The sequence below is a fragment of the Ambystoma mexicanum genome, chromosome 7q (assembly GCF_040938575.1).
Source record: "Ambystoma mexicanum isolate Mex_15411 chromosome 7q, UKY_AmexF1_1, whole genome shotgun sequence".
NCBI classification, from domain to species: Eukaryota; Metazoa; Chordata; class Amphibia; order Caudata; family Ambystomatidae; genus Ambystoma; species Ambystoma mexicanum.
The window spans coordinates 644,326,023-644,348,970 of record NC_090941.1 but is presented as its reverse complement, the minus strand read 5'-3'; the positions used below and the strand labels follow the sequence as shown (position 1 = coordinate 644,348,970).

Here is a 22,948-nt window from a genome sequence, read left to right as displayed (position 1 = left end):
GTAATCCTTCTACACATAGGTCAACGAAGGACAAGGTCTCAGTTCACGACCTCAACAAGTGGCCTGCAGGCAAATTACACATTAGCTATGTACATAGGTCAAGACGGCCATGTTGCATTCTGGAATGATATCGTCCACAATTTTAGCTCAGAGGGTGACTTTTACACAACAAATCCTAAAATGGCGGTTTACATGGATTCAAGGTCAGGACCTTGCAACACAGATTTCTTTCGCAAGCGACTTTCGAGCAGCTTGGCGTAGGCCAATATTAATATATTTATTACAATAGGAGGCACAATATACTTCCTATTTTGACAAACCCTCCTTTTGGCCTATGCCAAGTGCTAAAAACTACTTTGGATCTCCTTGCAAATAACTCCATGCATCATTGTCCATGCACCCTGAATCACTATCGGAAATATCTATTGCCATTAGGTCTTTTGCTAAAATATCCTTCAATACATATTCTTTGGAAGTCTTATCTGGGGCATACACTTTATGTCCTATCGAACCTATTGCTTGTGCGCAACATCCCCCTAGCATCGAACTCATACCAGGCAGACACCAAATACAGCAACAAAGAAACAACAGGATTCCCAAAATAATTAATAAGACCGAAAGTACCTTCCAACCCCAAGATCGCAAGAAGTCCCAGAACCAAGCGCTCAGATCCCAGTTTCCCTCAGGAACATGCACTTCGGAACTAAGGACGTGCAGATTCTGTATTGCCTTGAAGATAGTTGTGGAGGAATCTGGTACGACAACACAGCAAGCGACCCCACTAATTTGCATACTCCACCACGCTCAGCTAGAATGACATCTAATGCCATTCGATTTTGAAGTGCTACTAATCTTATCGCCTTTTGTTCTAACGTCATATTATAGAGTATGTCTGTGGTCCGTTTGATGGTTCTCTCCAGTACTCTCGCTAGTTTTCTGATATCTTCTGAATTTGCTATTTGCCCCCAAAATGGCACAACTGATTTAGCTATATCTCCCAAGACTTGTGCTGGGGTGTCGCCATTCCCATCCCGCCGTGGACGAGCCTTTGAAACTTCTTTTGTACTATCTACAAACACCCGAGGTAACAGGATCCCTAAATAACAGGTTCCCTGCCAATCCCTGGGCAACCATGGGAATGCTACATTACCGCAGACAAAGTAGACAGGTTCGCCTACATACAAAGGTCTGTTCTCCCCAGTCAAATTTGCAACGTTGGCACAACCTAGAAAATTTCCCATTGGCTGAGTTCCATTCCTCTGTATGCAAAAAGAAACTAAATCGGGGCTATGGTTAACAGTGTAAGAAGGAGGCATGGCATCCTTATTGCCTATTGGAGCCATTTTAAAGGAAATCAAAGATTGGAAAGGACGAGACAGTTTATCAGAAGTCCTAATAGAAGCAACATTCGGTTTACTCCTATTTGCAAACAGCGAGCATCCCAGGGGAGTCAAAACACGTTTCTCAAAACTATTCAAATTGGTGCCATCAATGTTCCCTGAGATGCTATCATTCCATCGGCCAAAGAACAGTGCTCTAAGAGAAGCATAGCAGGCAGCTGTCAACGGTAAAGGATGAATATACCAACCTAGCCCCTTATCCCTGTGTTGCGGTAAATGTGAGCAGACCCAGCAGTTGGATTTATTAAAAATGGCATGTGTAGCATTCATGATAAGTAGTAGAGTGTTATTGTGGTACCTTTGTCTGTGCTGGGAATCCTGAGGGGATAATGTATGCAAATGTACAAAGGGAGTAGGAACAATGGGTGCACTTTCAGTAGGCAACAAAATTTCTAAAGAGTGAGTTTCCTCGAGGTACCATAATCCTAAGGCAGCAACTATTAAAAAACCAAACATCATTATAAGAATACAGCAATACGTTTTTGGGGCCCAGGCATTTTGTCCATTGTCCCGGTTTGGCACCCCCTTATTTACAAGTCCCATACGAGCGGTAGCGGTGACGGGCATCGTAGTCTTCAAACGAACACTCCAAAGTTTGTTGCTGGCGACCTTCCACCACCCCAGCCAACAGAATCCCCTTTCTCAAATTTGGGCAAAAAGCAAGCCCTCGATGACTCTTTTCCTTCTCCAAATGCACAGCCAAACCGTGCCGTAAGTCTATCAGATGCACAGCAAAACCGTGCCGTAAGTCTATCTTCGTGGTCGTAGGTTATATCGTACTTTTCCTGGTACTGATTGATCCGGAAACAATATGTCATCATTTCCTGCTGGAAGCAACGTGTCGGAGGCAAGTGAAGGGGCTGAATTTGAAACAGCCGTTTCCGGGTGCAAAATTTGTGGAGAGTGTGGAGACAAAATGGCAGCTTCCCCAAGCCTCCCGGGCTCAGAGATATTCTCCGACACACTCTCAGTGCTGCTTACTGCTTTGGAATCATTGGTTGCAGTATCAGTGAGGGGTTCTATTTCTTCTGTAGAGTGTGGCACAGGGTGAGTACGTTTCTTGATGTGCGACGCATGGATCCAGTTCTTTCGTCCAGCGCCCGCACCGCTGTCTGGGTGACCAACAGGACTTGGAATGGCCCACGCCAGCGAGGCGCGAGGCAGGATGTGCGCTCAAATGATTTGATGAGCACCCAACTCCCAGGCCGTATGTCGTGGCCCGGGCCCTCGTATCGCACAGGTAAAGCTTCTCGTACCTGGTGATTAATCAAATACAGGTTTTTAGTCAATTAGCTACAATAATCTGAAAGTAGTACATTTTCAACATTCTTTAAAGTTCGACATTTTGGAAGGTTCCAGATATTGGCAGGTCTCCCCACTACCATCTCAAATGGAGAGAGCCCAGTCTTAGTTTGAGGGGTTGTAGGCATGGCTAGTAACACGATCGCTAAGGTGTCCGGCCATTTTAGTTTGGTGCCGGCACACGTTTTAGCGAGCTTGTTCTTGATGATACCGTTGTGTCTTTCTACTAGTCCGGCGCTCTGAGCATGTCTGACCGAATTGAACCGTTTGTCGATTCGCAATGCTGTACATATCTGTAGAATTACAGCAGCGACAAAATGTGGACCATTGTCCGACCAGATAACTCTCAGCAAACCAACCCGGGGAAGTATTCTTTTAACATGGTTTTCGCAGTGGTCATGGCTGTAGCATCTTTAACAGGGAAAGCATCAACCCATTTACTAATGGCACAAATGACCATGAGGACATACTTTAGATTGTTGCATCGTTCCATTTCAATGAAATCAAAGTGAATAACTTCGAAGGGGACAGAAGGTGGCCCAAAACTTCCCCTTGGAGTTGATGTCCCCTTTCCCACATTGTGTTGTAGGCAAATCATGCAGTTCTGGACATAGCGTTGGGCAACTTTCAAATTTGCCCAAACTTTTTCTAACATTTTCGTAACCTGCTGGGCACAAAAATGTGTAGGGCTCTGTGCCATGACAACCATCATCATGACATAGGCGTCAGGTAGCAGCCATTTCCCTTCGACCATATCCACCCAACACCCATCATCATCAAGTTTCCCCAAGCCTTCAGCCCACATCTTAGACTCTTCCATTGTGGCATCAGCATAGATATCAAGTACAGACCCAACACCCTCATCCATTACATAGGCATCTACAGTCTTCCTTGAAACATACATCTCCATGAAGAGATCTGTGGCAGTTTGTCTAGCTATCTGATCAGCAAAAGCATTCCCTTTTCCAATATCATCTACAATCTTTCAATGTGCTGCACATTTCATAACTGCTAACTGAGTAGGGAGCGCAAGCGATGAGAGTAGTTGTACTATTAGGGAGCCATGTTGAATCTTGATGCCATGCGAAGTTAGGAACCCTCTCTCTGACCAAAGTCTCCCAAAGTTGTGAACCACCCCAAAGGCATACTGACTATCAGTATATATATTTACTGCAAGCCCATCAGAAAGTTCACAAGCTCGGGTCAATGCTATAATCTCTGCAGCCTGCGCAGAATTATGCGTGATTCTCTTAGTTTCCACAACCGTGCTCAATGTAGTGATTGCATAAGCGGCTGTGGATGTACCATCCGGAAGCTTAAAGCATGAGCCGTCACAAAACAGCTCTCCTTGCGGATTATCCAAAGGAGTATCTTTCAAATCAATTCTACCCTTTGTTTCTTGTTCGGTCGTAGACAAACAATCATGTGGTACTTCATCGCCGCAAGTAGTATCTTGCGGAAAAGGTAGGAGTTCAGCTGGATCAAGGACACAACACCTCTTAATTTGAATGTGAGGAGCAAACAAGATCAATTCATATCTTGTCAACCGTGCAGAAGTGAGGTGTTGCGTTTGAGTTCGGTTCAGTAGAACATCTACAGAGTGAGGCACCATCAGGGTTAGATCATGGCCTAGGACCATTCCCTCACTCTGTTTTACAGGCGCGGCAGCAGCAGTAACAGCGCGCAAACATCTTGGCAAAGCGTATGCTACAGGATCAAGGGCAGAAGAATAGTAACCGCACAGCCTATTCTTCCCTCCATGTTCCTGCGTTAATACAGCCAAAGCACATCCATCACATTCATGCACAAACAACACAAAGGCCTTTTCATAGTTTGGGGTGCCCAAAACTGGTGCAGAGCATAATGCAGTCTTAAGCAAGTCAAACCACTGATGGTGTAACGCGTTCCATGGCAATGGAGAAGAAATGCCCTTCTTCGTCAAAGCCACCATCGGTTTGATCACTAGTGAAAAATTTGGGATTCACAACCTACAGTAAGAAGCCATACCTATCAAGGCCCTAACTTCCTTCTGTGTATTTGGGACAGACATGCCAGAAATGTGTGTTGTTCTTTCAGGTGTCAATCTTCTTCCCTCCTTTGACAGGAGATAGCCTAAATAGGCGACCTCCTGACAACAATATTGAAATTTTTTAAGCAAAGCTTTGTGACCATGCTTAGCTAGATGAATAAGTAATAACACAGTGCCTTCCTTACAGGCACTCTCAGAGTCAGCAGCTAGAAGCAAATCGTCAATGTACTGAAGCAAAGTACAGGTAGAGGGCAATTCAAGGGTATCAAGTTGTTCCTTCAAAGCCCTACTATAAATACTAGGACCCTCTGTGTACCCTTGAGGTGCACGAGTAAATGTAAACGAGCGTCCCCCTAAGGTGAACGCGAACAAATATCTACTATCCTTGTGTATAGGAATAACAACACAACACTAAAGTAAGTAGCTGTAGCTAGAATCATGGTTAGGATTGTCGTTACATTAGGCACAATTGGAAATTGTGGTGCCACAACTTTATTAATAGCACGTAAATCAATTATAAAACTGAATGGAATTACATTATCGCCTTTCTTGTACATGGGTAAAATCGGATTATTACACAAACTTCCTGAAATTTCTTCAATCACCCCACGATGCACAAAATCGGAAACAATACATTTCAAAGCTTGCTCGCCCTCAACCAAAATCTTATACTGGGGAATGCGTGGCAGCTCAATTCCATGTTTCAAAACTATTTTGACAGACTCAATCTGTAAAACACCGACATCATTGTCGTCGACAGCCCACAAGCTCTCTGGTACATTAATGATTTCTGGAGGCAAAGGTCTAGTCAAGAAAGGCAGAAAATTGCTGTGGTGAAATCGTCAAGCGCACTCCATCAGAAGAACAATACATCACTGCATTCAATTCGTTTAACAAATTCAACCCCAGCAAGTTCTCTCCGCAATCCGAAGTCAACAGAAATGGACACTGGTCCGTAAAGGGACCCAAAGAATTAGGTACCGGCATAGAAACCGGACAAACAACTGGTGTACCAGAAAACCCTACAGAAACATTGGTTTGCCCTGATAGTGGAATGTTTGGAACCCGCAAATGATCAATGGAACACTTCTGTGCTCCAGTGTGTATCAAAAACTGATGTTTCCTATTTCCCACCACCATTTCAACGTAGGGACCTTTCTGATTGACGGGAATAGGTGTAGGTTCCAAACCCTGCTTCGGGCAATCCTAACGAAACAGAATATCATCAAAAGGAAGCTCTTCAGATAAATATGCAGCGGAAGGATGATCAAATATATTCCTGGTGTCCACACTCGGAGTCTGATTGTCCTGCGAAAAAGGTTGCTGAGGGTCCTGTGTAAACTGACCTCTACCAGGGCCCCCTATGCCCAGGCGACCTCTGGATCACCTGCCCATATTACCAAATGTATTATTCGACCTTTGTTGAAGGACGGGGCATTGTGCTCGCCAATGACCCTCTCGACGACAATAAGCACACTGGTTAATGTTCACAGGACCGAAGGGCACATTCGCTGCGGGACATACTGACCTCTAACCTGAGAACTACCCCCTCTAGGGCCCCTAACAATTTGCTGCAATAGCACTTTAGTTTTTAAATCGCCTTTCCGTTTTTCAATCCTATCTTTTTCATTATTGACACAGTTCTCATAGTACAGAGCCATGTGCAGTACTTCTGATTGTGATTTCGCCTGCCAAGCGCTCTCAGAAGACATAATTTGTGACTGGATGTCAGGCAGCAATCCACGTACAAATTTGTCCACAGATAATCTTTTCCCAGACTCTGTGCCTAAGTCTTGTCCACTGAAATCCGAGAATACCTGTTCAAACCGATTAAAGAACTCGGTAGCACCTTCAGACTTTCTTTGGACACAGGCCGTAAGCTTGTCCCAAATAATTCTCTTTTCGGGAATTAAGGTTTTTAATTTAGCAACAATTCTATCAGGCAGGGTTAATATCATCTGTTGCGGTCTTTCGCCAGCTGGCCTTTCCCCATCAAGTCTAGTTATATTTGCCATGTATCTCCCAACCCGGGTACATCGTCAATAGTTCTAACTTGTTTCCATAAATCTACGGGCAGGAGTACAGGAAACAACAAATCAATGTCACCTAAGGTGAACACTGAGGACTGCAAAACGGATTCTATCCCTTTATAGAACCCTGTCGAATTTTTCCTAATATCAGGAATAGATTGCCTAATAGTATTCACTTCCTGTCTTGAGAACGGACGTGAACGAACTGCGATACATAATGTGAAGGAATGTTCACAGCGACTATATTATTTACAGCATCGGCCGCAACCTCAAACTTCGGGACAAATGTCGGAGGAACCTCTCTCATAGGCAACTGAGAAATAGGTGACTCCGAACGCTTACTAAGCAACAGAGCCAAGTCAAGCGCTAAAGCAGTCGATTAAGTGTCAAGTTAAAAACCTCTCTTATAAATGCTCAATAACTCTGTGGGACAACTAATCTTCCTTTTTACACATTCATCCTGCAGGTATTCTACCATTACCTGTATCACTTTCCTCTGCATTTCTAACGTGTATTGACTATATGTGTCATATACCTCAACTGGAGTTATCGATATGTCTGAAATCCATCTAATCGCGTCTTTCTTACAAATTCGCATTTCCTCCGATATCGGTTTACGAGACGGAAGGAACCGTTTCTGTACATACATATTTTCCTCTTCATCATCCTCATTTCTGTAACTTTTCTAACTCCTTTCTATACCCAAATAACCTCTCGACATGCTAATTTACCTTCTCCACAGTGTCTCTAGAAAGCGCTAGAGTATTTAGATCCCTTAACCCTTGCGGAACATCCGCATTATTTAATCTTCCCCACATTGTACATAACTGAATCCCTAAACCTTCAATAAAAACATTTTTCTCAAGAAAATTATCCGTATTACAAAGTGTGGTAAAAACGCTAGCTTGATCATCCTTCTCCATACAATGCTTAGCCCATGAAATTAACTCACGTTTCTTCTCCGGCGGTACAGTATTGCGAGTGACAACTTTTTTCCTGTACCTCGATCGATTACAAGAGGCTCAGGACCACTTGGAAGAGAGGGAGCAGGCAAATTCAATGGAGGTACTATAACTGGTGCGATAAAAAGAGGCAGAGGAGCAGGTGGAGGGACAAAAACCGGAGGAATAGGAACAGCAGGTTGAGCAGGAAGAGCAGGAATAACAGCAGGAAGAGGTATAGCAGTGGGAAGAGGAACATACGGAGGTGGCGCAGAGGCACCAGGCCTTCATTCATTTAATATTTTGTCAATAAACTCATCAGAAATATGAAGATCTTTAGAAGGATAGATTTTCTGAATTCCAAGTGAGAAAGCCCTATCCATATTTTTAGTCGCCTCAGACTGTTTGTCTTGGTCATATAACAACACTTTTTCAGCGTTCGTTTTATGACGACGTGCATGTTTCTCTCTCCCTTTAAGTTATTGCAACGCTTCTTTTTTCCAATTCTGCAAAACATCAAATGCTGCAGGTCTAGCCTTTTTCTTTAAGAAGACTGACTCCAAATCTTCAATACGAGGGATCTCAAAACTAATATTGATTGACCACTGAAGTTCGGAGGCATGTCTGGTTTGTCTGTGCCAAATATCATTAAATACTATACTTCCAATGCCAGGTTTACAGTTCATAGTACATGCCGGCGACCCCTCCTGCGTTGTGGGATGGCTAAATTCCAACGATTGTCTATCACTGCAAAATAATGCCCTAAAGCAGGTAGACAATTTCCCAGGCATATCTCAAATTCTTGGTGTTACCTGGTCAATAATTGTGTCTGCAGATACAATGCGCCAAAATTCAAATTGTCAGGGTTAAATTAAGAATTGGGTCACGACTCACCTGACCAAACCTAAGGAGGACCGATCGGTACTTCTAAGAATCTTATCTAACTAATCTTACCTTGTGTATGGTGATTTCGGCAAATCTGCGCGCCTCGATGAGTGGACCCTCGTCAAGATGCCATCTCGGACCACACGCATATCGTCCAAGAATTGGGTCGTGCAGCGCTGCTGAGGTGTCACGTCTTGTTCAGGGGGCCCCTTATGTCACACCGTCCGATTCCGGTCCGATAGCGTGCATCAACCTTCAATTATCCAGCATCAATCTTTAGGGTCCCTATTCGGGCGCCAACTGTGAAAACAGAAATAAAATATTGAGGCTGAGTACCCCAAAAGGAAATACACCGAACACGGGTTACAAAGGAACATACAAAGTACTTTATTTTATACTGTATCCAGTTAAAAAAACAGAGCAAAATCAGATAGCCATCGGCCCTCAGTACAACACAACCAACTCCAGCGTGGTTCAGTGTTTTCAGTGAGAGACCCAGCACATTAGAATGCATTCGCTTTTTATACATTTGGTGGGCGCGATGTCCAGCCCCACTTTGGGTTAATATTCCTTTTAATTCATCACCGATCTAGGGTTCGTGCCAAGACTCAAATAACCGCATATAACTGGTTTGCCTTTAATACATGTATCAACAAGCGTATGCAATAACTGTGTATTCTAAAGTTTTCCATGCAGGCCTTCTTAAACCTTAATACAATGTAGATAAACAGATGTTCTTCGTTCAGTATTTGAATACATTGTCTCAACATATGCTCGTGGATTAGTTTCATTGCACGAGTAATCCTTCTACACATAGGTCAACGAAGGACAAGGTCTCAGGTCACGACCTCAACAAGTGGTCTGCAGGCAAATTACACATTAGCTATGTACAGAGGTCAAGACGGTCATGTTGTATTCTGGAATGACATCGTCCACCATTTTAGCTCAGAGGGTGACTTTTACACAACGAATCCTAAAATGGCGGTTTACATGGATTCAAGGTCAGGACCTTGCAACACAGATTTGTTTCGCAAGCGACTTTCGAGCAGCTTGGCGTAGGCCAATATTAATATATTTATTACAATAGGAGGCACAATATACTTTCTATTTCGACACCACTGCACTGAAGGTGCTGTATGACACAATGTAAAAGATGATGCCTATGGAGTTTGTCAGACTCCACAACCCAAAGAAAACACAAATATCACATTAAAATACATGAGAGCGTGGGGAAAAAGGGTCTCACTCTCTCCAGGTTAAAAAAATCAAGTCCTCAAGATCCAGCAAAGTTGCTGGGGGTCTCTAAGGTGGAGGGATTTAGCACATTTCTGAGAATTCTCCCTAACACCCAACACAAAAAAGCAGGGGATAAATTGACGTTAAAGGTACGTTTATCGAACACATACAAAACAACAAATGGTGGCGCTCTGTGAAACCTGTTGCCCATTTGATTGTGGGTCGCGCCCAATAGAAGAAGCGTTATGATATGATATGATAGTTTATTTATATAGCGCCTATACACAATGTGTTTCAAAGCGCTTCAAGGCAAGGGAGGGAACAAGGGAAAATACAATGACATTCTTACAGCCCATGAACAGTAAATATGTGAAATTAACTATCGTACTCGACCTGACGACATTTCAGATAGTGCAAGAGTTAAGACACAGATTAGGAAGGGACGGGGAGAGTGAGAAGGAAATGGAAAGAGACAGGCGACTACCTGACGGCATTTCTGGTAGAGCCGCAGAAAAACACAAGGTGAGGGAGAGGGGTGCAGAAAGGGAGGGGAGGAACAAAACAAGTGACTATCGTACTTGGCCTGAATACATATCAGATAGTGCTGGGGGGGTGGGCAAGTAAGGGGAGGTGGGAGGAGACAGGCGAGATTGCTATCATACTAGGTCCAGGGACAATTCTGATAGAGAAAGTGCATGGAAGAAAGTATAGGGAGGAAAGGAGGAGATAGGAAACGGGAGAAAGGGAGAGGAGAAGAGAACAGAGAGTAAGCAGTCAAAAAGAGTGGAGAAGCAAGAGGTGAGAGTGAATACATCATTCCCCATGCTTCAACTCTGGTCTCCAGCCTATTATGGGTAGACTGGGCAGTCACTCACCCTGAGTCCCCCCACGGGTGCCTGAATGCCTATGTGCATGCATTTATGCCCAGGGACAGTGCATGCACGTGCAGTGCCTTGAGCCCCATTGAACAGCAGCATGCCATCTAGTGGTGAAATGATGAACAGCATCTCAGAGGGCTTAGTTGCAGGACACCTGAATCGAAGCAGCATTACTATTCATTTCATTTTGGACAAAGCATAATCTCCATGCGTCCAGCTCTGCATATTTGTTATACATAGATTCCCTACGGTATACGCCACATATATGTTAATACCTGAAATGTACTTGTATCTTTTAGATTGGAGCTGGTGGATGGCGACCACGTTCTGTTGACCTCTTCTGTGGACTGCGCGGTGCGTCTCTGGAGCATGGAGGGAGAATTCATAGGTCAGTGCTATACACATGGTGAACCAAATGCCCCTAAGAGTTTCTAGCAGTGGAGCCATTGATAATGAGATCAGGATACAGGCTACACTCTTAGAGACCAGTTCTATTCATGTGTGTGCTTCAGGGTCCCACACTCAAGCTTCTGCCTATCTAGCTGGGTGCAGCCTTGCCATCAGCTGTCCAGAAAAGCCTTCAGAGGGCACCGATGGAATCACAAGTGTGAAGTTAACTGTACAAATGACATGGGAGGGAGGATAACGTCGCATAGCAGGAATATTACGCTTTCGGCTTCTGAGATGTTTTGTGTGTGGACTGTGGAGGGGCGGGAGTGCAGGGGCAACATTCCCCTCTTAAGGAGTAGGAGCGTCACACATGTTGAAACCCGCAATTCATATTTTGTTCATTGCAACCAAGCATTTTTTCTGATGTCTGTTTTCTTGTCAAAGGGCACTGGGCTCCATATAGTGTCATGGAAGTTGGGATGTCGAAATCTACTTTTTCTACTGAATGGGTCATGTGTTTTCTAAAGAAAACACGTTTTTTTTGTATTGTACTTTGCATTGCGATCTATAGACACCGAAAGTGGATGGCACAAAGAGAGCAGTGGGGTGTTCTTAGGTTGGAGGCTCCTATAAACCTGTTTTAAACAAGTATTGGCAATGCCAACAATTTGGGATGTTGTGTAGGCATGAGAAAGGCGTTTGCCAGGCACAGCCGTAGTGGTATTAACTACCCAGTTTTGGTAGCAGATGCAAAATGGTGAGAGTACCTGGGCATCTAATAGCAGTGCCTGGAAAAAGCTTAAAACATATGCACAAACAAAAAATGTTGGCTTTGCCAATGCACGTTTTAAACAGGACTTCAGTAGATATGCCAATGCTTGTTTTTAATAGGACTTCAGTGAAGGACAGGAGAGAGGTTATACATCGAGTGGCTGAAGGCAGAACTGGTAAGACATTTTTATTACACCAGTAGCGTTTACATCTCCAATTAAGTCATTAACTCTCAGAAGACTGCTTTGAACAAACACTGGGAGGCAATTTGAGTGAAACGTTTGATGGTAAGGCGTGATTAAAGCAAGCTCAAAGTGTTTCCATGAGGTGGTGTTTTGGACGCTGAGGGGCAGGAACTTGTTGGAATTGGCCATAGGGATTAGCAGGTTAAGGGGCAGACAATGGGTGGGCACATAACCGGCAATACCTACAAGCTTTGTGTTCCTCCTCACATGCCATTTCTACCTATCTGTACTCCAATAGTGACAGCTAGGGGCTCAAACACAGTTTGTAAGGCGCACGCTGCAAAGCACACATTTAAAGACCTGACGGAGAGTGATACAGAAATCAGTATATTTTTATAAGGCTGCTGACTGCAACATGGGGGCAGTTACTGAGGCAGCCCCTTAGGCTCGAGGCACCTTTCATCTGAGTAATGTAATGGTTATTTATAACGCGCTTAATACCCAGAGGTTTCTAAGAGTGGACCCGGGGATCGAACCTGTGTTGCTCAGCGTGCTCAGCGTCGTCTTGCTTCCAAGGCGTGCGTGTTGCCCCACGCTATCCTGCCGAGACCTATTAACTAATTGAACTATTACTTATAATAAGGAGTTGAAATATGAGTTCAACAAACATAGAATGTTTTAATTATGAGCATGTAGCTGTTAGCATGGACTGGTGCCAAGTGGCCAGCTCTGCAGCGCCCTAGACCCCACAGGTTGCTTACATTCAAGCCCCATGACAGCTGCAGTGTATTGTGGGCTTCATTGGCCCACGAACAAGGAGACGATCTGAAATATATGATGGCATAGAATTCAGCCCAGTGGATACAGGAAAGTTAGAAAACGCATTGATGGGGCCCAGGGCACACCTACTGCAGCATTTCGGTATGTGGCGGCCCGCGTGGCACCCCAAGGAGGTGTGGGGAAAGCTGGTGAGGAAAGCGTGCATGCGTAAATATAGGTGTGTATGTACTTGTGTTTGTGGCTTTATGTGTGTGTGCCTGCTTGTGTTCACGTGTGTTGTCTCGGTTTTTGTATGTATGTCTAAGGGGCATGCGTGTGTGTATAAATAGCTGGGTGTATGTACATTGTTTCGAGTTTAGGTGTTGTAGAAAGGTAAACCCAAAAACTGACTTAAAAACCAACTCCATAAAGAGAGTGAATGTACGTTGTTGGAAAAGCGAGTTTAATTAAATGTAAACGGCCAGAAGGGGTTCGTCAGCTTCGTGAAGCTGGAAATAAACAATTCCTTACCATGCTCAACAAAATTACAGCTTTTACACACATAATTAGATAATTTACATAATTACACATAGCAGTTACGTCATTCACAATCCCCATTGGCTAACCCTATACAAAGAAATCTAATCATCCCCTACATTCTCAAATCCCATTGGAAACATTTACTAACCACAATCCCCTTTCCATGTGGTCTCATTCTATTCAGTCATGACATCCTAAAGTATAATTAGTTTAACCCAGTACGTGATGTGCATGGCCTTGATAAGATTTCCTAAATTAAAGGGAGGAGAGAAAACAGTGACCATTCATTTTGATCACAAAATAACCTACATATCACCCCCAGACAAGCTGGGGTCCCAAACTGCTCATCAGCATTCCTTTCCCTCACCTCATTGCGACTTCCATCTTAAATCAAATGGACTTCCTGGCAATATCCTGCTTGTCTTTATGAGAATGCAGATGGAACCATAAAACACCAGTTAAGCCCTGCTCTCGAGTATTCATTCCATGCATTTATTACCTAAGCCCAATTTGACCCTCGCAGCCTAACCGGAACCCACTGGTCATTCAATAACAAGGCTTTGTGTTCTCAGGAAGTTTGTCCCTCATATCTACCCATCCATCTGGCCATAAAAACCCAACCTGATAGTAATTCATTCCATCATCCCCCCCAGAGACCATTTAGCCTGCTATGGCCTGCTTCTTCACTTCCTCCCCCACTCTTGACCTGGTCCTCCAAACACCCCAGGCCTAAGAAAGACTCAGCTACTGCAATCCAGAAACTCTGTGGCCTACACCAGACTGCAATCTTCGAAGTGCAGATGGTAGAGCTCATAACACCATGATATTCTAACTGCAGATTCAACCTCAGTCATCTCAAGACTACACATCATGTTCATGTCATACGATTACTGCTTCTCTGTTGGCAACCACCTTCTCTCCCAAGCGCGGTGCCCCTCACACTTCATTATAGACGCTACAAAGATGTCTCCCACAGATAACATTGTGATTATACTGTTGCTTGTTATGTTGCTACATGATGCAAACTAACATGTAATCAAAGCTAGATACAAAATAACACAAATACCAAATCCTATGACTGCACAGAAAACATGCTAATTGCAACCTTGCGCTTAAACAAGCCGCACTGCAGGCTAATACAACATACATAGTGTAAACCTCTGTTCCCTGTTGCGACGTTGTACGTGTATGTGGATTTGTACGTATAAGGAGCATCTGCGAGTATAAATATGTGTGTATGAGTTTATGTGTTAATGCCTGCATGTTTGTGTGTCTATTTGTGTATGTGTGGGAGGGGCTTGTGAGTAAGTGAGAGAGACAGAGAGAGAGAGAGAGAGAGAGAGAGAGCGGTGCACATGCTGTACAGGTGCTGTCAAAGGGTAAAAGGAAGATCTTCGCAGAGAGGCTTTCCTCAGTTTGTTTATCTACTAGGCAGTCGATTTCAGTAAACATGTACGTGCATTTGACAGGTGCTCGCTTTAAATGTCAGCAGCTCACTCAGTGATACCACTGCATCAATTTCTGAAACATTCAGGTCATGTCTTAAATAAAGTGCTACTGCTTAGTGGGGAATTAGACCATCGGGTGCGTCTCACAAAAAGTAACATTTCCTGTGTGTGCTTCAATGTAGTCCCAGGCTGGCGCTGCTGCATTTAGAGCACACCGTTGGCATACAACCACGCACATATGTGCATACGACACATGACTATATACATACTGAGTTAATGCGCATCTCTGTGAACTGAATCACCTCATTGCACTGCTGCCTGGATCAAGCATGTCAGGACAAAATGTGCCAATGTAAGATTAGGGGGCAGTTGGCAGAATTTCACGGTCAAGCAGGCAGTGGGAAAGTTATCTGGACATCAGAGGGTAAGACCAATGTGTACTTTTTTATTTGTCTGCATAATAGCAAAGTGAACGATATTATTGGACTTCCCAACTCTGTGTACAATCTTCGCTGTTCTGTTTTGTTTGTTTATTCCATGGAGTTTGTAATACAGGAAAGTTATCAAACCAGCTACATCAGATGGATATCCTGCTGCTCATTGTGAGGTCATACTGCAGAGGGGAAAGCAGAGTGGTAATTCCCTGTGTGGAATACGATAATTAAGCTATAAACCCTGAGCCGCGGGGGCATTACTGAGTCAGGTAATGTCCCGGGCCCATAGTTATAGGCCTGAGCGAAGCCTTACACACGTTTTCCCTTTCCATGGCGGCCTTCGGGAGCGGACACACTGGGAACAGAAGTGTTCCCAGCGCATTTGCTCCTGAAAAAGGAGAAATAAGAAGGTAAGTGGAGTTGAGAGAGGAGGGACTGTTTGCAGGGGGGGTGGGGAAAAAAAAAATACCTGAATCCCCGGCCGGGGAGGATAGCAACCTCCAGCCGTGTGGAGGCTCAGAGGGGGGATGGCCCCGTTTCGAGCCTCCTCATTGGCAAAGAGGCTACCATGCCTCCAGGAACAAAGGAATGAAATGCCGCCCGAGGGATTCCCGGTCAGGTAATGCCCTGGCGAGGGCCAATCAGAATGTTTGTTACATTCTGGTTGACCCTCGCCGGGTACTAATGCTTCATCAGAAAACCTGTGGCGTTCATAAATCTAAGGCTGGCGGCACGTTGACAAATAAAGGTGCTGCTTTGCCACGAGAGATGCATAGACTCTAAGATGCCCATCACAACTTCCCAATTGCAACTTTCTTGCACACCCCTTTACCCAGACCCCCTTCCTCGCGGCAGGCTCTGGGAAGTGGTGCCCGGCCTGACCAGATAGAGGGGTAGGTCCTCCTCCACTGGTGCATGCCTCCTGACCTCTGCACACGCGTGGAAGATCACGGAAGGTGTGGTCCTTATCCAGGGCCGGTCTTTGCATCAGGCAGTGCAGGCGGCTGCCTGAGGTGCAAGTCTCTAGGGGGCGCCAGTCAGACTCCAACAATACCACTGTCATGCAGCATGATGCAGTATTTAATTATTGGAATAAAATACGCACAAACAAATCAAAAAGCTACCTATGAAATCATATTCAGACTCTCATTCAGTCAGAGCAGCATGCCTTCTTGTCAGCACACAGCAGTGCAGGCAAATCCAGGCTAGCACCTCCTGGGGTCTCTGCAAGACCGGATGCCGGGACTTAAAAGCACCATTTGTTGCTTATCAGTTCCCGGGCCCTGCGTGGCCTGGCTGCATGTGCCTCAGGCTCAGCTAGAGTTGGGAGCCATTGTGTTGATTGGGCTGGGCTGCTTAGTCATCTCAGTTTGGATGGTCGTTGAACAGGGACTAAGATTAGAATCTCAACAGAAGCACGCAGCCTGAGCCTGCCATCAGGCTCGACAGGAAGATCAGCAAGGTCCAGGCAGCAGGCTAGGCCAGCCACTGCCAAGCCCATGGTCACCCACTACCACAAACTGAACTGGCCTGCGGCCTGCTACTGGAAGATGGATCGCTGGGTGACCCAACCTGCTGCTGGCTGCAGACAGTGTATTGCACAAATCAAAGGTACGTGGGCATGGCTCTCTGCCCCTTGTCCCAGTGAATCTATGAGTGTGTGCTGCGCATGATGCTCCAACACTTTAAATACATGAATAAATAGAGCACCGAAAAAGAGAACTGTGCATAGCAAGAGGAAGCACAGGAGGCAGAGACAGTAACAGCATACATATATTCCTTGCTAAACAGAATGCCACATCAAGAAATGGGGCAATAACAATAGCAAGGAGGGCATCGGATATAGGGCAAGATGAGAAGGTCAAACCAAAATGATGATGGAGCATTGAGGAAACTGTGGGGAGAATTGATGTCACATCACTGGCACTTGTATCCCAACCATCTTTCATTCGAACATTTCTAGCAAATGCACACGTTCACTGATGTCAAATTCCTGTTTGCCATTTAACGTAGATCGGCTGCTTTAAAAGGCACTTGATCCTTGTTTTGCTGTACACATTAGCATTGTCTCTAGCATCTGCAGATAGCAAGTCCGCCCCCACACCCCCTTTTTATTGTTTGTTTACTAGGGATGGGACAGCATTTGGCTTCTTGAAATTCGTCCGCTTAAACCATCAACTCATTTGTCATACTAGCTAAATGTACACAGCGGAGTGGAGTGTAATGAAACTACTACTTTCAGTAAATATTATAAAGGGGATATGAATGTTGTCAGTGCTGAATCTCCGTCTTCTCCAACCGTCCTTTCTTGTTCTTCCTCTCTGTTCTCGAATCAAACCCTATGCTTAGTTCTACACAATACTACACATCCCCAGCCTACAATGCCCCTTTACCTTGTGGTTTCAATTAAAAACTCAAAAGCAAAAGCAAGTTCATATTAGTAATCGCATATCCAATGTAAACACTCATCAATGGTGATCTGAAAGCAGGCTTGGAACTCAGAACGCAAATGGCTAATTCCCAGCACTTAACCCCTATGCCACCATTACTCGCTCTAGATCAGGGGTGCACAACTGATTTTGACAGAGGGCCGAAAGTACCTTACATGAGGGCTATAGTGGGCCGAAAAGTAAATGTGGGCGGGACGGTCGGCGGGGCGTGGCAGGAGGCTTTTTCAACCCCCAATTTGTATTAAATACATGGAAAAAGAATGTTTTTGAGCGGTAACGATTTTTATTTGCATTTCAAACTTACATTTTGTACTGCACATTTTCCATTGTTATAATTTATTTCTATTTAGTTATTGTATATTGTCTGTTTAATTAAATTATATATATTTTATTGACCCTTGATTGGACATTCCATTATTTTGGACTGCTATAGTTTGCTGTTTGGGTTGCCCAAGAGGAGTATGGCCTTAGTTGAGTCAGGGTTCTTCAAAAGGCAAAGGATGTAAATCTAACTGTGCCTGTTGTAGCTTTATTATTGGGTCACTCTGACAGTGCAACACTATGGCCCATGGCTCCCACCCCCAACCAAACACTATGCCCCATGGCCCCCTCACCCCCAACCAAACACTATGCCCCAGGGCCCCCTCACCCCCAACCAAACACTATGCCCCATGGCCCTCTCACCCCCAACCAAACACTATGCCCCATGGCTCCCTCAACCCCCAACCAAACACTGTGCATGAATGTTTGTTTCTGAATGTTTGTGTTGTGTATGTTGAGATGCGGGGGTGAGGGGGTGTTGGGTTTGCATGAATGTTTGTTTTGGAGTTTAAGTGCGGTGAATTTTGAGATGCAGGGTCTGTATGTGTGCATGCTTGCTAGTTTGTATGCTGATTTTGGGGGGTGGGGGGTTCTGGTCTGTATGGGTGCATGCTTGAGAGTGTGTGTGCTGAGTTGGGGCCAGGGGGGTTTGGGTCTGTATGGGTGCATGCTTGAGAGTTTGTGTGCTGAGTTGGGGGTGGGGGGTTCGGGTCTGTATGGGTGCATGTTTGAGAGTGTGCTGATTTGGGGGGTGGGGGTTTGGGTCTGTATGGGTACATGTTTGAGAGTGTGCAAATTTGGGGGGCTGGGGGGATTCGGGTCTGTATGGGTGCATGTTTGAGAGTGTGCAGATTTGGGGGGATGGGGGTTCAGGTCTGTATGGGTGCATGTTTGAGAGTGTGCAGATTTGGGGGGGTGGGGGTTTTGGGTCTGTATGGGGGCTTGTTTGAGAGTGTGCTGATTTGGGGGGTGGGGGGTTCGGGTCTGTATGGGTGCATGCTTGAGAGTTTGTGTGCTGAGTTGGGGGTGGGCGGTTTCGGTCTGTATGGGTGCATGTTTGAGTGTGTGTGCTGAGTTGGAGGATGGGGGATTCCGAGTTGGGGGGTGGGGGGGTTCGGGTCTGTATGATTGCATGTTAGTGTGCTGATTTGGGGGGTGGGGGGTTCGGGTCTGTATGGGTGCATGCTTGAGAGTGTGTGTGCTGAGTTGGGGGATGGGGGTTCGGGTCTGTATGGGTGCATGTTTGAGTGTGTGTGCTGAGTTGGGGGGTGTGGGGTTCGGGTCTGTATGGGTGCATGTTTGAGAGTGTGCGGCTTTGGAGGGTGGGGGGTTCAGGTCGGTATGGGTGCATGTTTGAGTGTGTGTGCTGAGTTGGGGGGTGGGAGGTTCGGGTCTGTATGGGTGCATGTTTGAGTGTGTGTGCTGAGTTGGGGGGTGGGGGGTTCGGGTCTGTATGGGTGCATGTTTGAGTGTGTGTGCTGAGTTGGGGTGGGGGATCCGGGTCTGTATGGGTGCATGCTTGAAAGTTTGTGTGCTGAGTTGGGGGGTGGGGAGTTCGGGTCTATATGGGTGCATGTTTGAGATTGTGCTGATTTTTGGGGTGGGGGTTTGAGTCTGTATGGGTGCAAGTTTGAGTGTGTGTGCTGAGTTGGGGGTGGGGGGTTCGGGTCTGTATGGGTGCATGTTTGAGTGTGTGTGCTGAGTTGGGGGGTGGGCGCTTCGAGTTCGTGCCTGATTGGGACTATTTTTCTACAGGGACTATTTTTTACTCGGGTGTGGTTCTAGGGACTTCTTACCTGGGGCTACTTTTGAGGCTATTTAAACCATACCCGACCAGCAACACACGCTTCGCGTTATTCTGCATCCAGCAGCGTAACACTCACCATGCCTGCAGCCTGCATCCAGTCTTCTGCCATGCCTGCCTCGAATCCGGAGCTCCTAAAACAAAGAGGAAAGAAAGGGACAAGGTTAGAAAACGAACTTATTTCTATTCCACACCTGATTCTGGATCCATCTTGTCTCCGGACCTGTAAAGAACATCATTTCTGCACGCGCCGCACCTCGAGCTGCAGCGCTGCGCCATACTCACCAGTCTTCACAGCATCCTTCGGGTCGGCGCTGCCTCCATCATTTCTTCGCCGAACTTCGGCACCTAGGAGACCAAAGAAAACCACAAGGTGAGCCGAGGGAACCAACAAATATAATTCTTACCACCATAGACTTAGCTGATTTACCACCGGAGGCATCCTTTTGTGACTCTCCATATTTTCACGTGCTGCATCTGTAAAGAGAGTGTGGGATGTATTTACCCATGCATCCGAGCCATACCTCAAAACTGTGCAGTACTGACATGGAAAACATCATGATGGCCAGAGCTTCCCAGAAAATGCACAGGGAAATGCATGAAGAATAGGCTGCCACTCATTTTTGCCGATGTTATGGGCACAGAAGGACACTGCCTAAAACCACCATTTGACTACCCACACAGTAGTCTGAAACCATTGGGAATGGCAATGCTGATTGCCAAAAGCAAACCCATAACTGTGGAGAATTCATTTTCTTAAATCCCAAAAAGGGGTGCAGTACCAGTACTCACCACTATCCAAAAGCCGGCATTTTAAAACAACACCAGATTTTACTTTTTGCAAAACTGAATAAATGAACCCAAAACAGGCCAAAGAAAGACTTACTGAGAGGTGGATACAATCTAAAGTTATATTCTGAAGTGACTTGAAGGTTTATAACAAGACTGGCTGAGCTGGGGATTTCAGCAGTTTAAGTAAATTTGGACTGAAAGACATTAAAAATCTCAAGGTTTAAGAGAAATGAGTGACCTACTTTGAGTGTCACATAGGTTGCAATTGTTTAAATGTCATAGTTTTGAACTTAGAATCAGCATTCTAGCTGCATATGTAAAATAATTGTCTTGACTTAAACTGGGAGACAAAAAGTGACATTTTATCTGAAACCTGGCTTAAGGAACTGAATTCTGCCTGGCAACTACCCCCATCAGGAGTGAAACTTGAGTCACAGCTGTGTTCCCAGGCCTAGCTGCCCTTTTGCTGCTCACACCAAAAGGGATATGACACTTCCCTGATTGAATTACCTGGGCTCTGCAGGAAATTGAACAAAGCCCTGTCTTGACTCAGGCAAATGTTTTATTGGCGGGAGTCGTAAATGGAGCTTCCTCTTGGCAGAAGCTGGGAGTGGCAGGGTCTCTGAGCTTGGCAGAAACTGGAAAGACTGGTTTCAGTACCATGTGACCTGAAAAGACACACCTCTATAGCCAGAATATGGTTTTAGAAAAAGATGAATAACTCATAGAGCGGACATGTGAAAATTGTATAAATGACACCATAATTCTTGTGATTTTTCTGCCCACATTTTAAGAGGTTTTTCGAACCGGTGGCATGTTCAGGGGGGTTTTAGCGGAAAAGAGGATATTACTCAAAATGTGTGCATGTGAAAAATCTGACACTTCATCAACTAATGTCCATACTCCTTGCGCACATGTGTGTAAATTTGGGGTAATGTCCGGAATTGCAAACCAGTTAAAAAGTGCAAAATATTGCCATTTCTGAATGCAAGCCCCCAGGAAGAGCAAAGTTTGGACAGGGTATATCTCCTGTGATATGTGATGTGTGCATGTAATTTTAAACCAATGTTTACCTGTGCAAATATGTCTTTTGTTATCAAATATAGAATGTGTGCAATTTGACTGGGGAGTGTCCTCTCTGCAAGCCATAAAATGACATCACTCTGACACAACTTAGCTCCCCCAATCAGGGGAGAAATGAAAGCTGGACCAATGGCAAGTGGAGAGGGGTAGGGTCTAGTGATGCTGCATACACACCCACTCTCAAAACACATAAAATCAGACAGTCAGGACAGATAGGGACCTTCATTTCCATCTGCCGCTGGAAGCTCTGCCGGAAAAATCCATATTTACCTCCATCAAACCTCCAGAGAGACAAACTAGAGACTTCAAATCCATCAATCTCCAGAATCCAGAAGCAGTGCTGTACCCAGAGAGAGAGCAGAGCTGACCCAGACCCATGTTAGCAGTTCCAGAGACCAGACCGCTGTGCGGAGAGACCGTCCGTGGCGAGTGAAGAAAACCTGACCAGATCCGTGACGAGGCCCATTTCATTCAAGAATATAGTGTGAGTACCTAGAAAACTGTGCAGAACAAATCTCTTAGTTAAAATAATATAATTCAATCCTATTTTAATCTAAGTAGAACTGTCTCCTAACTGTCACCTGTCATTTGTAAAGCTGTCACCTGTCATTTTCTAGTTGCAAGCTGCACTTGTCTTTTTGAACTTTAAAATTTCAAATCTGAAAAACGACCTTTATTCAATCGCTCATATCTCCGCAACCGTTTGTGCTAGAGACTCGCAGTAACTTTCATCTGGAAGCTGAGATCCTAGGCTTTCTTAGGACCCCAGAACGATAGTGATAGTCCTTGTAGTTCCTCTGTAATCGCACCAGACGCATTCGCGAATTTTACCGCGATTTGCAAATTTCTCCACGTGTAAAAAAATCTGCTGCTGCTTGCCTTCCATTTGCCAGAAATTCGTTTAACCTGCTAATCATCCCTGAATCATTGCAAGAGTGAGCCTGGACAAATATTAACTTGATTTCACTCACCCTGAACCTCCTAGAGGGAATTTAAGCATTTTAGCATATTTTTTTCTACATTGCCAGCGCCTATCAAAGCATTTTGCCTGTGTTTTCAACGTCTGTAGTCTAAGTTGCTGGGGTGAACTGAATCACATTTAATTGCATTTCTGAGAACTGTGTGCTTCCTTCCATTTCCTTGCATTGCATAAAAGGGGGGGTGAATTGACAGAGAAAAGTGATTACATTGTTTTGTTGAAATCATATTGAGTATTTTCTATACAGCATTTCATTCATTCAACCTTGCATTTCCTTGAACCCTATAAAAC

The 22,948-nt window shown here is 45.0% G+C and overlaps 1 protein-coding gene across 2 annotated transcripts in view; it reads left to right on the top strand.

Annotated features, from left to right (window-relative positions):
• Positions 1-22,948, top strand: part of LOC138528519 (cilia- and flagella-associated protein 337-like) — an 875,503-nt gene that overhangs the window by 728,054 nt on the left and 124,501 nt on the right. For both annotated transcript variants that reach the window (XM_069640251.1, XM_069640252.1), the window contains one exon: positions 11,001-11,089. In XM_069640251.1, the coding sequence (XP_069496352.1) occupies positions 11,001-11,089 (89 nt within the window). The remainder of the gene's footprint in view (positions 1-11,000; positions 11,090-22,948) is intronic.